Below are 25,125 nucleotides of genomic sequence, written 5' to 3' on the forward strand. Positions count from 1 at the left end.
CACTGGAAGTTGCTTGAATGCTCTCACTTTGAGAAAGATGAGTGTCATTGATGCTATTATCAAAACTCCTCAACCTCTTCCTGGAGCAAGTGTAACACCCTTCTAAAACACCCCGGTAAAATAATATAATATAATCAGAGTAATAACACATCAAGGATGTTACAATTATTAAATAAATAAAACATCAAAGTCGATTGTCATGCTTTTATTAAAATCAACCAAACTTCAACATGTGTTCATCACAGCGGAAACTTATTTCAAACAATGTTAGGAGCATATCCAAACAGCTCATCAATACATAATCCATAAACAAAATAACAACATAGTATCTCAAGTAACGCTAAGACTAATCGATCCCAGTGTTACAATCAGAGCATGACTCGACACGAACTACGGGCTAGCTTATAAGCTATCTTTACCCAATCACACGCCGCTACATCCTTAATCTGAAATCATCAAAGTAAGGGCGAGTTTCATTCGAATTAATAACCATTATACAATCATAAGCAATAGAATATCATAGCAATTATCATCCACTCATCATACATACAATCAGAATTATTATAACAAGCAAGCAACAGTGTATAAACATCATCTATCACACCACACAATCATTCAGTCATATCATAATATAATGCAATGAATGAACTGACACTAATGCATGTGGTACCATCCATGGGATAAACCCATCCAACTGATCTTTTTCATCACCGAGATACAGTTTTAACCAGCACAAATTCCACACAATGGGAATTATGCCCACCATTTTGATCCATTTCATCACCGGGATCCATCACCGAAAATGTATGCCAATGAATGCAACATATAACATGCTTACAACATCACCAATTCGATGTAACACACCGTTTCATTATCATCACCAAATCATCACCGATAAGCATGTATATATTCTTAGCATTCATACAAACATAACATACGCATACACGAAAGTCATCACCCAATAAATACACAATCACAGATAAACAACTTGGACTTTACATCCATACTACCTATTCATCATATAGGCCTTTAACTCAGCTTCACACTGCTCAAAACGGCACATAAATCGGGTATTCGGATCAAAAGTTATGAGTTTTCAAAGATAAAACATTTTTAGAAAAGTGCTGCAGGAACGGGGTTGTCCCTACGTGGGAACCGGTTCCTGGCAGCTTCAAAAGTCTCGTTTCTGGTTTTTACTATGGGGAACCGGGTTGTCCCTACATGGGAACCGGTTCCCAGCTACCCAGAATCCATATTTCTCTGTTTTTACAAGGGGGAACCGGTTCGTCCCACATGGGAACCGGTTCCTACGTACCTGCACAGCAAAAATCACCATTTTGACAGCTTTTACCCTATCCCATAACCCCAATTTCAGGTACATACGAACATAGCACACAAATATCATTGTTTTTCACACAATTACACATTTCAAATAGGTTATTGACATGTATTAACATCATATGTCACAAGTATCAACAGAATCATGTCAATTCATACAAGATTATCAAAACCTAACAAATTCCCAACCCGACACGTACGAATGAACTAAACAATAATCCTAATCTATCCTACTACCTACAATCGCATAAGGATTACTAACCCGAAGAATCCCCCCTTACCTCAGAGTCGGATCTTCGAAGTTCTTCTCCCCTTTTGACTCTTCTCACTTTCACGTGTTCTTCAGTTCCAAAATCTGCTTCTACTGCTTCTGCTTCTCTTTTTCCCAATTTCCTTTATTTTATGAAAAATAAAATAAAACATTCTTAATGGGCTTGCTTAGTTAACACCCCCCTTCTACTAACTATCACACTCAGCCCAACACCATATTTTTATTATTTTCCAAATAATTCCCACAGATTATTATTTCTAATAATTTAATTAATAAAATAATTAAATTATTACACCAGAATTAACGGGGTGTTACAACTCTCCCCCACTAAAAGAGTTTTCGTCCTCGAAAACATACCTCAAACGAAGAGTTCAGGATAAGAGTCTTTCATCTGACTTTCTAGCTCCCACGTAACATTTCCACCTGCAGCTCCTCCCCAAGCTACTCGGACTAAAGCTATTTCTTTACCACGTAGTTGCTTTATCTTCCGATCTTCAATCCTCATAGGCAACGCCTCAACTGTCATATTATCTCTCACTTGCACGTCATCTGCCTGGATTACATGAGACGGATCCGCTATATATTTCCTCAATTGAGATATATGGAATACGTCATGTAGGTTTGCAAGTGTGGTCGGTAAAGCAATACGATAAGCAACCTCTCCTACTCTTTCCGTAATCTGAAACGGACCAATGAAACGCGGCGTCAACTTCCTTGACTTTAGTGCTCGACCAACACCCGTCGTAGGAGTTACTCTAAGAAACACATGATCTCCCTCTTGAAATTCAAGTGTTCTCCGCCTTTTATCATGATAGCTTTTCTGACGACTTTGAGAAGCCTTCATCTTCTCTTGAATCATCTTAATCTTTTCCGTCGTCTCTTGAACAATCTCTGGTCCAATCACTGCACTTTCACCAGCTTCATACCAACACAGTGGTGTCCTACACCTTCTACCATACAAAGCTTCAAATGGAGCCATACCAATACTCGAATGGTAGCTGTTATTGTAAGTGAACTCAATCAACGGCAAATAACTATCCCATGTACCACCTTTTTCCAGTACACAAGCACGCAATAGATCTTCCAATGATTAAATCGTCCTTTCAGTCTGACCATCAGTCTGCGGATGGTAAGCAGAACTTAACCTCAATTTAGTACCCAAGGCCTCCTGTAACCCTTCCCAAAATCTGGATGTAAATCTTGGATCTCTATCTGATACTATGCTCGAAGGAATACCATGCAAACTTACTATTTTCTCAATGTACAACTGTGACAACCTTTCCATCGAATAATCCATCCTCATCGGTATGAAGTGAGCAGACTTCGTCAGTCTATCCACAATAACCCAAATGGCTTCATAGTTCTTAGCTGTTCTTGGCAATCCAGATACAAAGTCCATGGATATGCTATCCCACTTCCATTCAGGAATAAATAAAGGCTGCATAGTTCCATACGGCTTCTGATGTTCGATCTTTGACTTTTGACAAGTCAAACAAGAATACACAAATTCAGCTATGTCCTTTTTCATTCCCGGCCACCAGAATAACTTCTTCAAATCATGGTACATCTTAGTAGCACCGGGGTGAATACTCAACCCACTACGATGTCCTTCTTCTAAGATACTCTTCTTCAGTTCAGTAACATCAGGAACACAAACACGGTCGCCAAACCTCATTATGCCATTCTCATCAATTCTGAATTCATCTCCTTTTCCTTGGTTAATCAGAGTCAATCTGTCCACTAGTCCCACATCTTCCTTCTGCCTTTCTCTGATCTCATCAAGAATTCCACTTGTCAGCTTTAACATACCTAACTTGATACTATTCGAAGTGCCTTCACATACTAAACTTAAATCCCGGAATTGTTCAATCAAATCTAGTTCTCGTACCATCAACATTGACATATGCAAGGACTTCCTACTCAAAGCATCAGCAACAACATTCGCCTTACCCGGATGGTAATTCAGCTCAAAATCATAATCTTTAAGGAACTCTAACCACCTCCTCTGTCTCATATTAAGCTCTTTCTGATCAAATAGGTACTTCAGACTCTTATGATCACTAAACACCTCGAATCGTGAACCATAAAGATAATGTCTCCATAATTTCAACACAAACACCACTGCTGCTAACTCTAAGTCATGAGTCGGGTAATTCTTTTCATGCACCTTAAGTTGTCTCGACGCATAAGCAACTACCTGCTGATTCTGCATTAGTACACCTCCAAGTCCCATCAATGAAGCGTCACAATATACAACAAAAGATTCTGCCGGATTCGGCAAAATTAAAATAGGAGCACTAGTCAGCCTCTTCTTTAATTCTTGGAATCCTTCTTCGCATTCCGAGTCCCAAACGAATGCTTGACCCTTCCTAGTCAACTTCGTCAACGGTAGAGCTAACTTTGAAAATCCTTCTATAAACTTCCGATAATAACCTGCAAGACCCAGAAAGCTACGAATTTCGGTAACGGACTTCGGGGCTTCCCACTGAGACACGGCTTCTACCTTTGCTGGGTCTACGGCAATACCGTTCTTGGAAATTACATGACCTAGGAAACTTACTTCGCTTAACCAGAAATCACATTTCGACAGTTTGGCATAAAGCTTCTTCTCTTTCAACACCCCCAGCACAATTCTGAGATGCTCTGCATGTTCTTCTTCACTTTTGGAATATATCAGAATGTCGTCAATGAACACCACAACGAACTTATCGAGATAAGGATGAAAAATCCTATTCATGTATTCCATGAAAACACCAGGTGCGTTAGTAACCCCAAAAGGCATCACAGTGTATTCATAATGACCATACCTCGTTCTGAACGCAGTCTTCTGAATATCGTCCGCCTTCACACGAATCTGATGATACCCAGACCTCAAATCAATTTTACTGAATATACTAGCTCCGACCAACTGATCCATCAAATCATCAATCCTCGGCAATGGATACCGATTCTTGATAGTAACTTTATTCAGTTGTCTGTAGTCTACACACAACCTCATAGATCCTTCTTTCTTCTTTACCAATAACACCGGTGCACCCCACGGTGACACACTCGGACGGATGAACTCCTTCTCTAACAATTCTTCTAATTGACTCTTCAACTCGGTCAATTCAGATGCTGACATCCTATAAGGTGCCATCGATATAGGACTGGTTCCAGGAACTAACTCAATAGCAAACTCTACTTCCCTTTCAGGTGGTAGCTCTCTGACATCTTCTGGAAAAACTTCTGGAAATTCTCGGACCACTGGTAATTCATTACTCGCTACTCTTCCTTTCACTTCCATCGACGCAAAAAGCATAAACACGGCTGCCCCGTCTTGAATTGCTTCACCTACTTGTCTTGCAGTCATTGCCAACTCTTCGATACTCATCTCTTCAGGAAAGATGACCGTCTTCGTAAAACAATTGATATGAACTCGGTTAAATTGCAACCAGTTCATCCCCAGAATAATGTCAAGTTGTTCAAGTGGAAGGCACACTAAGTCCATTCCAAACTTCCTACCAAATATATCAATAGGACAGTTCAAACATGCAGATGAAGTGGTCACTGAACCCGACGCAGGAGTGTCAATAACCATACTTCCATTAATCTTTGTTATCCCTAAATTCAGCCTCTTAGCACAATCCAATGAAATAAACGAGTGAGTCGCACCAGTATCAATAATCGCAATTAAAGGTGTGTTATGTATGAAACACGTACCTTTAATCAGTCTATCCTCCGGAGTAGTTTCTGATCCAGACAAAGCAAAGACTTTCCCTCCAGACTGGTTCTTCTTCGGCTTGGTGCACTGTGTACTGATATGACCTTCTTCTCCACAGTTATAGCAAGTCACAGTTCTCATCTTACAGTCAGGAGCAACATGGCCTACTCTGCCACACTTAAAGCACTTCTTCTCTTCTTTCTTGCACTCATCCCTCTTATGTCCAGTTTCACCACAATTGAAGCACCTAAAGGGAGCACCAGAATCTCCCCCACTAGGTCTTCTCCAGTTACCAGCTCTTGGGTTTCCCCTACCATATGGTGTACCTCTGTCCATAGGCTTCTTACCCTTCTTATCAACTAACTCGCGAGAGTGAGATGATTTCAGCTTAAGACTGTCTTCCTCAAAGATTCTGCTACAGTCCACCAAATCAGCAAATCGGCGAATCCTTTGATACCTGATACCCTGTTTGATCTCATCACGAAGACCATTCTCAAACTTGATACACTTAGAGAATTCTCCAGCTGCATCGTTGGTGTAGGATGTGTAGTGCTTAGCCAATTCCACAAATTTGGAAGCATATTCAGGCACTGTCATACTACCCTGTTTCAGTTCCAAGAACTCAATCTCCTTCTTTCCCCGAACATCTTCAGGATAGTACTTCCTCAGAAATTCTCTCTTGAATATGGCCCAAGTAATCGCAATCCCATCTGAATCCAATTCAGTCTTAGTAGTAACCCACCAGTCATCAGCCTCTTCTGATAGCATGTGAGTACCGTACCTCACCTTCAGATTTTCTGCATAATCGATCACTCGGAAGATCCTCTCGATCTCTTTCAACCATTTCTGAGCACCATCAGGGTCGTGAGTGCCTTTGAACAGTGGAGGGTTGTTCCTCTGAAAGCTGTTCAACTGTCTGTCAGCACCAATCACAGCCCCAGTAGCATTCCCTCCCAGTACACCAGCAATCATGCCTAGAGCCTCTGCGATAGCGTCATCGTTCCTTCCACCTCTTCCAGCCATTGTTCTGCTAAATCACAAAACAATCTCATCAGAACAAAAGTATCGACAGTGTTTACCTTACACTAGTCGCATACAAGGGAACACTGACACTAAGACTCTGACTCTAACGACCGACTATGCTCTGATACCACTATTGTAACACCCTTCTAAAACCCCCCGGTAAAATAATATAATATAATCAGAGTAATAACACATCAAGGATGTTACAATTATTAAATAAATAAAACATCAAAGTCGATCGTCATGCTTTTATTAAAATCAACCAAACTTCAACATGTGTTCATCACAGCGGAAACTTATTTCAAACAATGTTAGGAGCATATCCAAACAGCTCATCAATACATAATCCATAAACAAAATAACAACATAGTATCTCAAGTAACGCTAAGACTAATCGATCCCAGTGTTACAATCAGAGCATGACTCGACACGAACTACGGGCTAGCTTATAAGCTATCTTCACCCAATCACACGCCGCTACATCCTTAATCTGAAATCATCAAAGTAAGGGTGAGTTTCATTCGAATTAATAACCATTATACAATCATAAGCAATAGAATATCATAGCAATTATCATCCACTCATCATACATACAATCAAAATTATTATAACAAGCAAGCAACAGTGTATAAACATCATCTATCACACCACACAATCATTCAGTCATATCATAATATAATGCAATGAATGAACTGACACTAATGCATGTGGTACCATCCATGGGATAAACCCATCCAACTGATCTTTTTCATCACCGAGATACAGTTTTAACCAGCACAAATTCCACACAATGGGAATTATGCCCACCATTTTGATCCATTTCATCACCGGGATCCATCACCGAAAATGTATGCCAATGAATGCAACATATAACATGCTTACAACATCACCAATTCGATGTAACACACCGTTTCATTATCATCACCAAATCATCACCGATAAGCATGTATATATTCTTAGCATTCATACAAACATAACATACGCATACACGAAAGTCATCACCCAATAAATACACAATCACAGATAAACAACTTGGACTTTACATCCATACTACCTATTCATCATATAGGCCTTTAACTCAGCTTCACACTGCTCAAAACGGCACATAAATCGGGTATTCGGATCAAAAGTTATGAGTTTTCAAAGATAAAACATTTTTAGAAAAGTGCTGCAGGAACGGGGTTGTCCCTACGTGGGAACCGGTTCCTGGCAGCTTCAAAAGTCTCGTTTCTGGTTTTTACTATGGGGAACCGGGTTGTCCCTACATGGGAACCGGTTCCCAGCTACCCAGAATCCATATTTCTCTGTTTTTACAAGGGGGAATCGGTTCGTCCCACATGGGAACCGGTTCCTACGTACCTGCACAGCAAAAATCACCATTTTGACAGCTTTTACCCTATCCCATAACCCCAATTTCAGGTACATACGAACATAGCACACAAATATCATTGTTTTTCACACAATTACACATTTCAAATAGGTTATTGACATGTATTAACATCATATGTCACAAGTATCAACAGAATCATGTCAATTCATACAAGATTATCAAAACCTAACAAATTCCCAACCCGACACGTACGAATGAACTAAACAATAATCCTAATCTATCCTACTACCTACAATCGCATAAGGATTACTAACCCGAAGAATCCCCCCTTACCTCAGAGTCGGATCTTCGAAGTTCTTCTCCCCCTTTGGCTCTTCTCACTTTCACGTGTTCTTCAGTTCCAAAATCTGCTTCTACTGCTTCTGCTTCTCTTTTTCCCAATTTCCTTTATTTTATGAAAAATAAAATAAAACATTCTTAATGGGCTTGCTTAGTTAACACCCCCCTTCTACTAACTATCACACTCAGCCCAACACCATATTTTTATTATTTTCCAAATAATTCCCACAGATTATTATTTCTAATAATTTAATTAATAAAATAATTAAATTATTACACCAGAATTAACGGGGTGTTACAGCAAGAAGCAGAAGAGAACCTATTCTTGCTGACTTTGAACCCTTCTTCTGAAGTGAGATACCAGGAGTCATAACTAGATATATGAAGTCACTCAAGGAAGATGAAGGAGTAAAAGATCAAGAAAAAGGTGCTCCTACTAAAAAGGGTCGCAAGAAAACTTCTACTTCTAGGGCTGCTGCCTCGGAAGATGTTTCAGAAGTTGTTCCTGAAGCTACTGAAAAGAAGGAAAGAAGGACCAAAAGAAAATTTGATCATCCTTCTGATAATCAGGTGAAGGTAGTTCAGAATGTAGCTGCTGCTACTGTTGAAAAAGTTATTCTAGAAGAAGTTATTGCTAAAGTTGTTCAGGCTGTTTCAATTGAGTTTGAAAAGAATAAGAAGGAGGCTGTTGAAAAGAAGAAGAAGAAGTCGAATAAAAATGTTGAAATTGTTAAAGCTGTTGAGAAGAAGAAGATCAGAAAAAGGAAGTTAATAATTAATGCCTCTGATGAAGATGAGGATGTTCAAGAAGCTGTGAATCAGCAAGCAGAAGCTGTGAATCAACAAGTTAAAATCTCTCAAGGGCCAACAACTCAAGCAGTTGAAGGTCAGAAGGTTGCTATTAATGAGAAGGAAGCTCTGGAATCTGCCAGAAGGAGAGAAATCTCTCGTGGAAAGGTAAAGATTGTTGTAGAGCAGAAGAGTAAGAAGCAGAAGAAGCTTGAGGCCGTGTTCGAAGCTGTTCAGAAGGTATCCAAAGGTATACATCTCTCTGAACCTGATTCTGTTCCTGTTTTACGTTCAGAAGTTGCACCAATAGCTGCTACCCAAACCCCTGAACCAGAAAATCAACCAGATAAAGCCCCATCAGAATCACCCATAAAAGTTCATGTTCTCACACCTCCCTCTTCTCTTGTAACCAAAATCCTTACTCCCCCTCCTTCACCCATTCCAGATGTCCCCATTCCTTCCTCTCCACCCGCAACCAACTTCGCTTCTGATCAGATCCTTGATAACCCTGTTCTTGATATACCACCCCTACAAACTCTGTTTCCACCTCACACACATATATCCATTTCTCAACCACCTCCTCACGCAAACCTTGAACCTATTCCTTCCACCTCTCAAAACAATCTAGGTATTTCTGATCTTCTAGATTCTGCATCACATGAGCAATTGCTGCGTGATTGCAACTACACTCCCAAGCCTCGTCCCAAAGCTGAAATGGTAGTGTTAGATTCTGACAATGAAGCAGAATCTTCTTATAGGTTGGATAGAGAGCCTTAACCCTATTCTGTCCCTAACCCTGACTCTCCAATAACCAGGATAAAATCCCGCCGACAATACCCTATTGGTGTAATTTTTGAATTGGTAAAGAGGAATCTCAGAAGAGTCTTTGATACTCTCAGAATCGTTGAAAATGCTGGCCTGAATGATGTCGCTATGCGAAAGTTCTGGAGAATCTTCCGAAGAAAAGCAGAGGCTTGTTTTGAAGAACTTCAGGAAGTTTGTGTAGAAGCTGCTCCACGGCCTTGTGGTATTCTGAGAAGTTATGAAGACTTCTGGTTCGCTCGTCTCGGAGGGAGATATATCTTTGAAGAGAAGAGGTTTGTGGATGAACTGGAAGAAGCAAGAATTGCTGCTGCAATGGAAGCTAATCCTTGCAGGGAGATTGTGGTCTGGAGACCTAAATATCCTGTTCTGATTGAGACTTCAGGACTCTCTTTGGATTTCTGATGGAAAATCCTTCTGAGGAAGACCCAAGTGTCGCGGGGAAAAATCGTATCTTTTCGGGGTGAGACACCTGATGCCTTCTTTGGGCTCGAGTGCTCAAGAAAATGATTTTTCTTTTGTTTTTGTCACGACCAAACTTTTTATTGTTTCCAAAGTAGGAAAAGGAAAAAAGTTGCAATAACCTTAAAAGAGATGCAAAGCACAAAACTAAAAGCAATGCAAAGGTGGGGAGAGATTGCGGGTAAGAGGGTTGGTTATACGAAGGGAAGGTATTAGCACCCAACGTATCTATAGTACTCTATAGGCTTCTTTATTATGTTTGTTTCATTCTATGTTATGGTGGAGGTTCTTGTGAGATAGGTGGGACCTAAGGTGTTTGTTTGATTATGCTCGCAAAGATCATCGCAATCCTCTCCATACATATCCCTTAGAGGGAATCAGAGCATCTGTAGCTCGGGGTTTACGGGTGCTAAGGTTTGAGTGGTTTGAGGGAGAAGTTTTGCTCGCCAAGGATACGACCTTGTGCCTACATATTCTCAAAGGGTTGTTGAGAAAGTCAGAGCAATCGTAGTTCCCACTTATTCTAGTGGAAGCAAAGGATAAGAGACAAATGTCATCTTAATGCTCGATGTATCTAATCTATATCATCACATACATCTGTTTGATTTTTGTTTGAAATCTTTTCATTATAAGCCCTGGGCTGTGCCACTTATGGTGCTTAGAATGATAAAGATGTTTTTTGTTTAGCCAGCCTTGTGGCAAAAACAAGTTTGATTAGCCAGCCTTGTGGCAAAAACTTTCAATGAAGTCAGCCTTGTGACAAAAAGTTTTGATTAATCAGCCAGCCTTGTGGCAAAAGTTTCGACGAAGCCAGCCTTGTGGCAAAAACTTTGATTAATCAGCCAGCCTGGTGGCAAAAAGGTTTGATTGATTAGCCAGCCTTGTGGCAAAAAAGTTTGATTGATTGATTGTGATGATATAGAAGAGATACTCCTATCATAGAGATGATAAATGTCTAATCTCCTAGGGTATTTGTTTTGGATATTGGGGATGCTTATAAGAAGCCCGTGGGTTCTTGTACGAAGCCCAAGAGGAGGCTATCCGAGGGTCCTTGCATTGTAAGCCCAAGAGGAGGCTATGGGAGGGACAATCGAGGGTCCTTGCATTGTAAGCCCAAGAGGAGGCAATGGGAGGGACAAGTCGTTTGTACAAAGCCCAAGGGGAGGCATGGTATAGTTGGTTTGAGCTCTTAGAGCGATTTCACCGGGAAACCATACTCCATGTGCTATCCTAAACTAGGGAGATTCTTTGCACGAAGCCCAATAGGAGGCTATGGGGAACCTAGTGTTTTACTAAGTAGAACAAGCATATATAATATGAACAAACACATGAACAAGTATGAACAAACATGAACAAACATGAACAAGTATGAACAATTATATATATGACAAAATGTGTGTATATAATGGAGTTTATGAAGGAAATATACCTGTAAGCATGATCCATTTGTATACACAGGACTCGGGACTTATACTCGGGGAGAGGCCCACTTGAGTTTATTCAAAGCTATGTAAACAAGTATTTACAAAAGGGCTTGGGACATATACCTACATGGAGGCCCATGTTTTATTTATAAAACATGGTTGATTGTTTTGTTGACAAACACAAGGTTTCATCGTTTAAAAACAGTTTGAAAGTTTTGAAAGAAGTTTTTTGTTGTTTTTTTTATAAAAAAAACTGTACAAAGAAAAAGGAAAGGGACTTACACTCTCTAATATTCGAGAGGCCCAGGTTTGAAAAGAAAACCAAAGAAAATAGTTTTAAAACTTATTTTTTGATTAACTATTTTTATACAAAAAATTATGTAAAAAAGGGGTTTTGGGACTTACACTCTCTAATATTCGAGAGGCCCAGTTGTTTTGAAAATCAATTGATCAATCAAAAGGATTTAATCAAGAGTTTCTTTTGAAAAGAAAACCAAAAAGAAAATGGTTTATTTGTTGAAAAACTATGAAGAAAATGGTTTAGAGGTTGAGAATTTTACCTCTTTGAAAACTATGAAACTTGCAATTCAAGAAAGGAAAAGAAAACCTATGCTTATGAGGTTTTGGTGTGATTTGAAGAGTGGAAATGACCTATATTTATAGGCCAAGGATTCTGAATATAAAGCCTTGCAAGTTGATCAAAGAATGGTGATTTGGCATTTGGAGATAAAATGGAATCTTTCACATTAAATGCAAATGGTTAAAATGACTTAACCATGGTTAAACTTCCAAGCTTCTTATCTCCTTCCATTCTGATCCTCAAATCAGAAAATATCTCTCAATTATTGCATTGATGTATCATTACTTGCATTATAGGTCATATAGTGTTGAAACTTAGTGAAAATGGTTTGAAATTTCATGCATAATGTTCACTAATGTCAAAATTCAAAACCATAGCTATGCTTCATATTTTTTCATGCTCTTGGACATTTTGGAATGCTCATGTTATGTACTTCAAAACCCTAGTTGAAAGTTTCTTCAAGACCTTTAAGGAAATGGGTGAAAAAGATCCATGAACTTTGAAGAAAATGAGATTTTAAGTGCATTTTTCAAAAGATACCAACTTTGAAGCTCCATATCTCTTAAATGGTTGATCTTTTGGAAAAACATTTTATGTGACAAAGTTGTTTATTGGATCAAAATCTACAACTTTCATGTTGGAAGTTTTTTTCAGTTTGTAGGTGAAAGTTTGAGTTATTCCCTTCCAAAGTTTGGAAAAAACCATTGAAAAACACTTAGAAAATTTTCTAAGTATGAAAGTCAAACTTTTGACTTTTTGATTCTTGATTTATTTTCTTGATTTTCCTTGATCAAATGACTTCATATATCATATATTGATGATTTAAAACTTCAAAAGTCATGGTTGACCAAAATATCCAAAAAGTCAATGGTGATCTTGTACAGTTGACTTTTTCAAACGAATCGCGTTTCTGGAGATTTCAAATGAAACAAGCTATCCTCACCAAATGAATGGTATGAATGGATCATATTGAGTTATTGGAGGACCTTGAACCATGGTTTAAGTTATGGCACCATGTTCTGATTAAAAAGTCAGTGGTTCAGGTGAATTAGCTCAAAAACCCTAATTGTCGACCTGATGAAATTGATGACTGTGGATCTTGAATTGAGATACAATTTCCATTGGATATTGTCATAGGGATTATTTGAAGATGATTGAAACCTTTGAATGATCCCCTGGAGCTTTTTAGGGTCTCCCAAATGTGATCCCTGATTTCAGTCCCTGATAGTTCAAAACCCTAATCTGATGATTTGAAATTTCATTGTTGATCAATCCTTGTGTGAGATGTCTTGAGCCAATAGATTAGGTCAAAATGATGTACTTGGGGTCTTGAGGTCATGTCCCAAGTCATTAGGTCAAATCCTGAGCAAAAGTCAAGAGTATGCTATCTTCAGTCAAAACCCTAACCTGGTTGATTCAAAGCCTTTGAGCTTGTTGAAATGAATCTTTGGGGACCAAATGTTGATTGTTGATGAAGATGATTCATTTGAGATGAAGGGAGGACAAAACCCTAATTGATTGTTGCTTGTACTGATGAGTGATTTCTTGTTTAAATCCTGCCGAGTCACAAGTAGCAAACACAAGCTATGCTATTTGTCAGATATGCAAATGATGTATATGCCATGATATGAGGTGGTATCTTAGGTCAAAAATTGGGGTATGACAGATGACCCTATTTAAGTTTCTTCAACCTGAGACATGAAGATTGAAAATCTTCGTTTCGATAGGGGGGAAGCAGTGGCGGAGCCAGAAATATTATGTAGCCTGGGCAAAAAAATTAACTGAACTTTATATAAATAGTCATAAAGTGTGCTACATAAAAGAGATGAAACTTAACATGCGAATAGTGTGCTAAATAAAATTAAGAGGTAAATGCCCTCTCCGAGACTTCTTTGCGGTGAATGTTCGAATAATATCAACATCTTTAAGTGTCTTGAATATCTCCCGCTCGGTGTAACATATCATCAAGTCATTGAACCACACATCGTTGATCTTGTTGCGCAAATTAGACTTGATAATCTTCATTGCTGAAAAAGCTCTTTCAACGGATGCTGTTGACACCGGCAATATCAAAGCCAACTCAATGAGCTTGTAGACCAATGGAAATACCAAATGTTTCTCAGTTTGAACCATCTTCATAGCCAAACTTTGAACATCTTCCCAAGAAGTAAAGGAAGCATGCCTTTTCATTTGATGTACATAAGTCTCAAGTTGCTCCCTTATTGTTCCACGGTCATCATCAGAAAAGTCTACATGATAAATATTAGCAAGATGAGCAAGCTTATCAACATCAAACTTGGAAAAAGAGTTCTTGGGGTCAAGACATGAGAAGCAATCCAGCACAACGTTACTTCCTTCACAAAACCGGTGATCCATCTCCACACATATTTTGTCAATAGCAACATAAAAAATCTCTGCACGGTAATGGTGAAGATTAGTGACAGTCCTCCCTTCTCTTCTTGAACGTCCCCGAACTGGTATTTCTTCATCCATACTTGGCACCGGAATACTTTGAGCAAAACAAAATTCTTGGACATCAATAAATAAATCATCCCAACCACTCTCTCTCAATGTAGCCAACCGAGCTTTAACATCATCAACTAATTCCATAGCGAGCACAATATTAAGATCTTTTGTTTGCAAGATTTTTGAAAGTTCATTTGTGATACCAAACAACTTTAACATAAACTTCAAAATGAAAGCAAATTTAAAGCTCTCCATTTTTTCTATCAAACCCGCCGCTTGGGATGGTCCACGTCCATCTTCATCAACAATACTAAGCACCTCTAACACGGAGGACCACATCTGATCCAAACGAATCAAGGTAGTATAATGTGAACCCCATCTAGTATCTCCGGGTCTAGCAAGACTAGATGATTGGTGCAAGCCCTTTCCTTGAGATATCTCACCACTCTCAAGTCTATTCAAAATTTCTCGGTGTTGTGCCTCCTTCAAAGCATCATTTCTCTTGCAAGATGCACTTGTTGTGGTTACAATCAAGGAGATGTACTTAAAGAAATCATGAATAGATGAGCAACTACTAGCAACGGACACAACCACCAATTGCAAACGGTGAGCATAACAATGGACATAGAAAGCATAAGGGTTTTCATCTAGAATCTTTCTTTGTAAACCATTAAACCCACCTCTCATATTTGAAGCCCCATCATATCCTTGCCCTCGTATCCTTGAAATAGATAACGTGTGGCGATCGAGAATACCATAAAGAGCATCCTTTAGTGCCTCAGATGTAGTATATTTGACATGATGTAGAGCAATAAATCGTTCCACAACTTTCCCTTTGTCGTTCAAGAACCTAGAAAGATAAATAAAAATTCAAATGTATTCATCTATGTTATATTTGAATGAAATAAAAAGTTTAAGTTAATAATTGTAATAGTTTCAATAACAAGCTCATTGTACTAACCTCAACATCACCGCCATTTGTTCTTTGACAGATATATCACGTGACTCATCAATAAGCACAGATAATTGTCTATCACCAAGCTCTTCCATAATCACCTTGGTGACTTCATGTGCACAACACATTGCAAGCTCCTTTTGAATGTCACCGGAAGTCATTGTGCAATTTTTTGGACCACGATCAAAAGCATCTCTTACTTTTTCATCATTAGATTTTACCCAATCCACCATCTCTCTAAAATTTCCCTTGTTTAGAGAAGTAGAGCTTTCATCATGGCCACGGAAAGCAATGCCTTGTGCTATGAGATATCTAGTACAATCTAAAGAACAAGTCAAACGGATCTTATACAATTCTTCTGATTCCCTAGTTGCTCTAGCAAAGATACTTGTCACACTTTGTCTTTGATTATTATAATCATCATAGTGCTTCATACATGAGTTGTGCTTACTATCATGACTACCAATATGATCTTTAAAGGCTTTAGATGCATGCTTCCAATCTTTAAATCCGTCTTTGTTGAAGACTTCATAACCAAAGTGTTCGGCCCTCCCGGGAGGCTTAAAGAGAAAGCAATAGAAACAATAAGTTGCATCCTTTGACTCACTGTATTCAATCCATGTATAACTCTTATACCAAGCTTTACAAAATGCTCTTGAAGACTTCCCAAATTGAGTACGAGGAAATCTTGCTAAATCTGGTTGCGTTGGACCCTTCAATATATATGCCCTCCTCACTTGGTCTTGAATATCAGGAGCATACTCGTGAATTTGTTTCCTACATCCTGGATCACGCACAATCTCATTTGGATTAAACTTGTTGGCCACATTAGGGGGTGTTTCTTCTACTTCGGCTTCCGATTGCTTAACATTCACTTTCTCAATACTTGTTCTAGGAACCAAAAACCTCCTCATCTCTGAAATTTAATGATTCAGTGAAAAGAATTTTTAGATAAATAATTTGTAACACACAAATAGACAAGACCGACTAATTAAGTAAAATAAGTAGATCTTTACAAAAAAATTACAAGAGAATTTTACTATTATGAATGACCTATTAAATTAACCAAAACCTTTGAAAGAATTAAAATATAAGTATTAGATTCTAAAAAAGAATTAAACTATTTTACTATGATATAAAAAATATATAATAAGTTAATAATAATTTAAAATTGTCTTATGAGTTCAATGAACAAACAATTTAAAAATAATAAAAATTTAAACTTATAATTCATTTGCAATACATCTAAAGAACATCCTATACTGCAATTGCAATTATAATTTGCGGTACGGTGTAACTATCTAAAGAACCTATATTGCAATTGCACAATCTCCTGTGCGTAACTATCTAAAGAACCTATATTGCAATTGCCAATTGGAACAATCTACTGCGTGTAAGTCTAACTATCTAAAGAACAAAAATTTAATAAAGTATGAATAACCTATATAATATATATAATATAATAATAGAATTATTATAATAAGAAAAAAATAATAGAAAGACATTACTTGTTCTTGTTCCTGCTAGTTGCTGCAAACCAACGTGCTCCTACTTGCTGTTTGAATTGAAAGTTGAAACGGTGAAGTGACAGTAGAGGGGGAGAAAGAAATATGAATAGTCACATAAAGAGAGGAGCAGACTGTACGGAATAGTTTTTTTTTTAAATTTTTATTCTAAGTCATAAATAATTGATTGGGTTGGATCTGTTTGGCCCATTGGGTATTCATATGTTTTAATTTTTACACCCTTATTTTTACTAATTTTGCCCTTGGTTCCATTTAAAAATTGGTTATTAAATTAGGGAAAATACAAAGAAAATAGGGGTTGAGCCCGGGCGCGTGCCCGGGCTCGCCGGGCTATAGAACCGCCCCTGGGGGGAAGAGACTTAAATATCAGAAGACGCAAATTTTGGATCTAAGATACCAAAATTGCGAATGATGCAAGGATATCTTTACCGAGGGGATATCAAGAACTGACTCCACTGGGGACAAGAGATCGGGAAAGATGTCTCAATCCGTTTTAGGAAGAGAATCCGTTTTTTTCTTTTTGGGAAAGCAAGTGTATGCTTCACCGGGGAATGATAGCTTTGTAAGAAAAGCTTACCTATCGACATTACCGACTATCAGCACAGGGATATACTTGTTAATAATGCGACGGTGAAGGGTATGAAACTGCATTACCGACTATCAGCATGGTGATAGACTTGACATGGTAATAAAAGTTCCAAAGGTTCGGTTAATATTACCGACTATCAGCATGGTGATAGACATGTTTAAATAATATAACCAGAACAAAAAGGTTACTCAATTATCAGCCGAGTGATAAGATGATCCTGGAGACTTTGTTAGGGAAATTACTGGTTATTCAGCCTTGTGAACAGTAATAAGGCCCTGATTGTCACATGGTCTTCATGATTGATTTCCTAGAGAGGAAAAATCTTTTGAAAGAAACATAAATTGCTCAGATGATGAGGCTATTGTTTATGGTTCATTTTCCACGACTCTATTTGGGGAATCGGAATTTGAATCTTTTGGTAAAGACAAGGTTCTAACCAAGAATGAATTGGAAAGAAATAGTCAAACAAGACTTTGTACCCATGAGGAATGAACTTGAATGGGGATTTTCTCCTTCGTCTTGGAGAGGAGAAACTGAAGCAACCTTCTTCCACGAGGAATGATCTCAGTGGGGAACTGGAGAAAGAAGATGTTCTTTCTGCTTATGGGTGACAACCTACTGGAGAGATGACACGCCCATACCTCTTATTCTTTTTTTTTTGGGATAGATATATCCTGAACAAGTGACTTTGAAGCAAACATTTGAAAAATGCAAGAATGCATAAATGATGCAAATATGTATGAATGATGAATGTCATGAATGTTGCATGCATGCTAACGATACTGACAGACAAAGAAATGTATACTGGAGAGGGACCGACGTCGCAATACAACCAGATACTTGGAAAATGTTCTTCAGCACGGTGTAGATAACACAGGTGATGAATGGTGCTGCTTGGGGAAAATGAGCATCTTTTCTTATTGAGATGGAAGAACTTCTTCACTGGGGATAAAAGAACTTCTCTACCGCGAGGGGTAATTGGTTTAGGAATTCTTTCCTGGGATAAGAATACCGTTGTCTCATAATCTCTTTTGAGGAAAAGAACAGTTCTGAAGGATAATCTTTGGTTCATCCTATGGAGATAGCTGTTGATGTTTCCTTCTGTTGTTCACAAATTAAAGGAAAGTTTCGCTTTTATTTTGAAAAAGTGAAGTAAATTCATTTAAAACTTTTTTTTTTCTTTTTTCAAAAGTGAATAACACAATTAAAGCGTCATTTTGCAAACTAAAAGAAATTAAAGATTGCAAACAAATGGGCACAAGGCTCAAATTTATTTAATAGGATGGAAATCAGCTAAAGGCGTGATTCCATGGAGTATTTACAAAAGTTGGAAATGGTAAATATGCGGAAAAGGCTACATTGAAAGCAATAACCACTATTCTCCCTAACAATTTTGAGTTCCAACTGTGCTTGTCGCTTCAGATTGGCGATGATTTGATTGAAGATCCTTTGATGAAAAAGACTCCTCAGGTGACGAAGTATGGACTGATGCAGTTACTTTGTCATAAATCCTTAATTTTTGCCTAGATTACCCTTTTAGGTTTTCAATCTACCAGGATGAATGTTTCTGTTTATTGTCTCTAATTTTTGCCTGGACCGCCCTTTCGGGTTTTCAGTCCACCGAGACGCTCATTTTTGCCTAATTCGCCCTTTGCGGGTTTTCAACTTACCGAGCTGTTCTTTTTTCTATTTTTTTATATTTTTTTAGACAAAGTATTTCTTGACTGCATCAGCATTCACAGGATGTGGGAGTTCATCACCATCCATAGTTGAAAGAGTCATGGCACCGCCAGAAAATGTTCTTTTGACAACATACGGGCCTTCGTAATTAGGAGACCATTTGCCCCTAGAATCTTGGTTAAAAGACAAGATCTTTTTAAGCACGAGGTCGCCTTCTTGAAATTCACGAGGTCGAACCTTTTTGTTGAATGGTTGCTTCATCCTTGCTTGGTATAACTGTCCATGGCATAGAGCAGTCATTCGTTTTTCTTCGATTAAGTTCAACTGATCGTATCTGCTTTGACACCATTCAGCCTCTAATAACTTAGTCTCCATGAGGACTCTCATTGATGGGATTTCAACTTCTACGGGGAGCACAGCTTCCATGCCGTATACTAGAGAGAAAGGGGTTGCCCCTGTTGAAGTACGCACTGAAGTACAGTACCCATGTAAAGCAAATGGCAGCATTTCATGCCAGTCTTTGTAAGTGACGACCATTTTCTGGACGATCTTCTTAATATTCTTGTTAGCAGCTTCGACGGTGCCATTCATTTTTGGTCTGTAAGGAGAAGAGTTATGATGCTCAATCTTGAATTCCTCACATAATTCTTTCATCATTTTGTTGTTCAAATTTGAACCATTGTCAGTAATGATCTTGCTGGGAACACCATATCGGCAAATGATGTTATTCTTGATAAACCTCACAACCACTTGTCTTGTAACATTGGCGTAAGATGCTTCTTCGACCCATTTGGTGAAGTAATCAATTTCTACCAAGATGAAACGATGACCGTTTGAAGATTTCGGTTCGATCATTCCGATCATGTCGATACCCCACATGGAGAAAGGCCATGGAGATGAGAGAACGTTGAGTAGAGTCGGCGGCACATGGATCTTATCTGCGTAGATCTGGCATTTGTGACATCTTTTCACGTGTTTATAGCAATCAGATTCCATTATCAACCAATAGTATCCTGCTCTTAATATCTTCTTGGACATTGCATGCTCATTTGAATGAGTTCCAAAGGACCCTTCATGCACTTCATGCATTAACATGTCTACTTCGTGTCTGTCCACGCATCTGAGCAAAACCATGTCGAAGTTTCTTTTGTATATCACATCTCCATTCAGGAAGAAACTGCCAGAAAGCCTCCTTAGAGTTTTCTTATCTCTGTTTGATGCCCTAAGCGGGTACTCTTGAGTTTGAAGGAAGCGTTTGATGTCGTGGAACCACGGTTTATCATCGATGACTGCTTCAGTTGCAAATACATAGGCATGCCTTTCAAGGCGCATAATTCTGACTTTGGGCATATCATTCCAATGACTGACTTTGAACATGGAAGATAGAGTAGCCAAGGCATCTGCCATTCGATTCTGATCTCGAGGTATATGATGCAATTCAACCTTGTTGAAGAAAGTCAACAGACGTCTTGCATAATCTCTGTAAGGAATCAAGCCAGGGTGGTAAGTTTCCCATTTGTCTTTGATTTGGTTGATCACAAGGGCTGAATCTCCATATATGTCGAGGATCTTGATCCTTAAGTCAATGGCTTCTTCGAGACCCATGATACAAGTTTCATATTCTGCGATGTTGTTGGTGCAATCAAATAGTAATCTGGCGGAGAACGGGATATGAGTACCCTTGGGAGTGATGATGATTGCCCCAATTCCATTGCCAAAAGCGTTAACTGCTCCATCGAAAATTAGGCCCCATCTTGATCCAGGATCAAGACCTTCTTCAGGTAATGGTTCGTCATAATCTTTCATCTTCAAGTACATGACATCTTCGTCAGGAAAATCAAACTTGAGAGATTGATATTCATTAATTGGCTGATGTGCCAAGTGATCGGCGAGAATGCTTCCTTTGACCGCCTTTTGAGCACGGTATTCAATGTCATATTCGGATAGCAACATTTGCCATCGGGTAATCCTTCCTGTTAAGGCAGGCTTTTCAAAGACATACTTGATCGGATCCATTTTGGAGATTAACCAAGTAGTATTGTTGATCATGTATTGGCGGAGACGTTTTGAAGCCCAAGCCAAAGCACAACATGTTTTTTCGAGCATGGAATAACGAGACTCACAGTCTGTGAATTTCTTACTCAGGTAATAGATGGCATGCTCCTTCTTACCGGTTTCATCTTGCTGTCCAAGCATACAACCCATGGATTCTTCCAACACATTAAGGTACATGATTAATGGTCTTCCTTCAACTAGAGGAATCAATATTGGTGGTTCTAACAGGTACTCTTTGATACTTTCGAACGCTTTCTGGAAATCTTCAGTCCATACAACCCCTTGATCTTTGCGGAGAAGCTTGAAAATTGGCCCACAGGTAGCAGTCATTTGAGAGATAAATCTGGAGATATAGTTCAATCGTCCGAGAAATCCTCTTACTTGCTTTTCAGTCTTTGGTGCAGGCATCTCTTGAATAGCTCTGACTTTGTCGGGATCTACTTCAATACCTCTTTGGCTAACAATGAAACCCAAGAGTTTTCCAGATCTAACCCTAAAAGTACATTTGTTAGGATTCAAGCAGAGCTGATATTTCCTTAGTCGTTGAAATAACTTCAAAAGGTATTCGATATGTTCTTCTTCTGTGCTGGACTTGGCTATCATGTCGTCCACATAAACTTCAATTTCTTTATGCATCATGTCATGAAAGAGAGTAGTCATCGCTCTTTGGTAAGTTGCGCCTGCTTCTTTAATCCAAACGGCATCACTTTGTAGCAAAAGGTACCCCATGGGGTGATGAAAGATGTCTTCTCCATGTCTTCAGGAGCCATCTTGATCTGATTATAACCGGAGAACCTGTCCATGAAGGAAAAGACGTTGAACTTAGCGGTGTTATCGACCAGCATGTCGATATGTGATAATGGAAAGTCATCTTTTGGACTGGCCTTGTTCAAGTCACGCTAGTCAACACACATTCTGACTTTTCCATCTTTCTTCGGAACTGGCACTATGTTGGCCAACCATTGTGGATACTCAGAGGTGACGAGAAAACTTGCGTCGAGCTGTTTTTGAACTTCCACTTTGATCTTGTTAGCCATGTCAGGGTGAGTCCTTCGCAATTTCTGCTTAACTGGCGGACATTCTAGCTTCAATGTCAAGTAATGCTGAACAATATTGGTATCCAACCCAGGCATGTCTTGGTAGGACCAAGCAAATACGTCAACATATTCTTTAAGAAGATCTATCAGTTTACTCTTGATATCAGTATCAAGCAGCGATCCAATGGTCACTTCTTTTTTGTCTTCTTCAGAACCCAAGTTGATCTTTTCTAAAGGCTCTTTGTGAGGCAGAATGGCTCTTTCCTCGTGCTTAAGTAATCGAGAGATCTCGTCTGGGATCTCCTCTTCTTCCTCTTCTTCAGCTTCGAACACAGGAAACTCAAAGTTGGGAGAGGGCATAGGGTTATTGCATTCAATGGGTTTATCAATAGTAAATCTGCACATATGATTTATATTTATTTCAGAAAACTTATGAATGCAGGAGTGTATGCAGTTTTTTTTGAAAAAGTTTTTTTTTTTTTTTGGCTTTTTAGGATTACCATTTGTAGAAAAAAGCAAAAAGCAAAAAATAAAACATATAATGTAGGGAATTCAAAATGACACTTTATTTATGATTCATTTTTGAAACAAAGCCCTAAACACAAACTCATTTGTCTTTGGGCAAGACAAAGAGGGAAACTTTTTAAAACAAAGCCCTATACACAAACTTATTCGGGCAAAACATTTAAAAGCAAAGCCCTATAAAACATCTCTCTGCTTTGGGCAAGGCAGGAGGTCAAAATAACAACGAGGTGATTACTTTGAGCGGCGAACAACATTCGGGACGTCGACAGCTTTCCAGTAGCAACGAATTCCTCTGTGTATTATGTATTCAGGAAAATTCTCCTTAGAATTATCTTCAGTATTGACATTGACCGCTGGTCGAGCAGGATTTGAAGGTCCTGGTTTGTCACCCTTGTTCTTTATAGAGTTGAAACGGTTTTCTTCTACTTCTTGAAGAGCATAAGATGAGTCACAATCTTCAGAATTTTCAGGATGTATTTCCCAGTCTTCAGGATGAAGAGACTCATTGTCAGAGACACTTTCCGAGTCAACTGCGGGGCCATCTTCCCCTTCATCTTCAAAAATGGAATTTATGTGATAATAACCATCTTCAGGATTATAAATCTTGGTAGATGCGTTGAAGCCAAAATCTTCAGTAATTTCAGGCTGCTGAGAAAATTGAGAGGGAAGATAAACCTCTTCTAGTTGACTATTATATTCAAAGGAATCTCCCCATCCCGTTGGTTGGATATCTTCAATCGCAATCTTTGAACTTTCAGGTGCAGTATATTTCACCATATAATCATATTTTCCACTTGGTTGTCCCAAGGTGGCCCAGATTTCTGCAGGAATAGGCGGAGTTTCATTGGCACTTGTTTTGACTTTGCCTCTGGGTTTCTCTGAAGGAGGATAGAATGGTGCATATGGTTCTTCCCGAGATATGTATCCTGAGTCATTGAGATAACATTTTCATTCTTCTTCAGTATCAGGTAGACCTTCTTCGATGCATTCTTCGATAAGGACATTAACCTCTTGAGGAATTGGGTTAAGGAATCCTCCACTAATGAATGTTTCTTTGATCGGACGAAGGGTTTCATCCTTCTTGGTGCAGTTTGAGAACATTGGTGAACATCCGAGCCCTGCTCTGGTTTCATTCTTGGTAGGGATCACAACTTACCCCCAGCCAGTGGTAGTTCCATTTTTTACTACATTTACTGCCTCTTTGTAAGAAGAGATCGACGCTTTCTTTTTGGAAGATTCGTCTTCTAAAGAGAGACCTTGGAATTGCGTTCCTTCCACATCATCGGCACCAATGAAAGAGAAATTGGATAAGTGGCTCACCATCAAGGCTTGCTCTCCACTTATTGTTACCAATTTCCCATTTGTTACAAATTTTAGCTTTTGATGGAGCGTAGAAGTTACTGCCCCTGCTTCATGAATCCATGGTCGTCCTAACAGACAGCTATAAGCAGCTTGAATGTCCATGACCTGGAAGGTGATTTGAAATGTATGTGGACCAATTGTCATGGGAAGGTTGACTTCGCCGATAACAAATTTTCGTGATCCATCAAATGCTTTGACTACTACACCACTGAACTTCATAGGCATTCCTTGGTAAGACAAACGAGCAAGAGTCGTCTTCGGCATCACATTCAAGGAAGATCCGGTGTCTACCAGCACATTGGACAAAGAGTCTGACTGACAGTTCATAGAAATGTGCAGAGCAAGATTGTGATTTCTGCCCTCCTCGGGGAGTTCTTCATCACAAAAGCTTAAATTGTTGCAAGCTGTTATGTTGGCTATTATCCCATCAAAGTGATCAACAGTCACATCATGATCTACAAAAGCCTGATCCAAGACTCTCATCAGGGCTTCCCTGTGGGCTTCAGAGTTTAAAAGCAATGAAAGTATTGAGATCTTTGAAGGAGTCTGCATAAGCTGATCCACAATTTTGTATTCGCTTCTTTTGATAAGCTTCAAAATTTCATCAAAGTCAGGATTGACATTGGTTCCACTGGATTGGCCAACATCAGTGTTTGTATTACTGACAGGAGTTTCCATAGGATTCCCCACTGGTGTATTGATAGGATTTTGTCCGGTTGCAGGAGCAACAGGCTACTTTGGAGGTAGTGGAGTATACACACGTCCATTTCTTGTTACGCGACTCACATCAGCGATGTTTACGACAGATGAAAGAGTTGGCAAAGGAACTTCTTGTCCATTCTTTATCAT

At 38.9% G+C, this 25,125-nt stretch overlaps 1 protein-coding gene across 1 annotated transcript; it reads right to left on the reverse strand.

Annotated features, from left to right (window-relative positions):
• Positions 1–13,899: 13,899 nt before the first annotated feature.
• On the reverse strand, positions 13,900–16,416 carry LOC131616954 (uncharacterized). Its single transcript, XM_058888371.1, has 2 exons — positions 15,509–16,416; positions 13,900–15,397 (listed from the first exon to the last, which is right to left on the reverse strand). The coding sequence occupies exons 1-2, from the start codon at positions 16,414–16,416 to the stop codon at positions 13,933–13,935; spliced, it is 2,373 nt and encodes a 790-aa protein (XP_058744354.1). The 3' UTR covers positions 13,900–13,932.
• Positions 16,417–25,125: the final 8,709 nt, after the last annotated feature.

The sequence above is a fragment of the Vicia villosa genome, linkage group LG7, assembly GCF_029867415.1.
Source record: "Vicia villosa cultivar HV-30 ecotype Madison, WI linkage group LG7, Vvil1.0, whole genome shotgun sequence".
Lineage (NCBI taxonomy): Eukaryota > Viridiplantae > Streptophyta > Magnoliopsida > Fabales > Fabaceae > Vicia > Vicia villosa.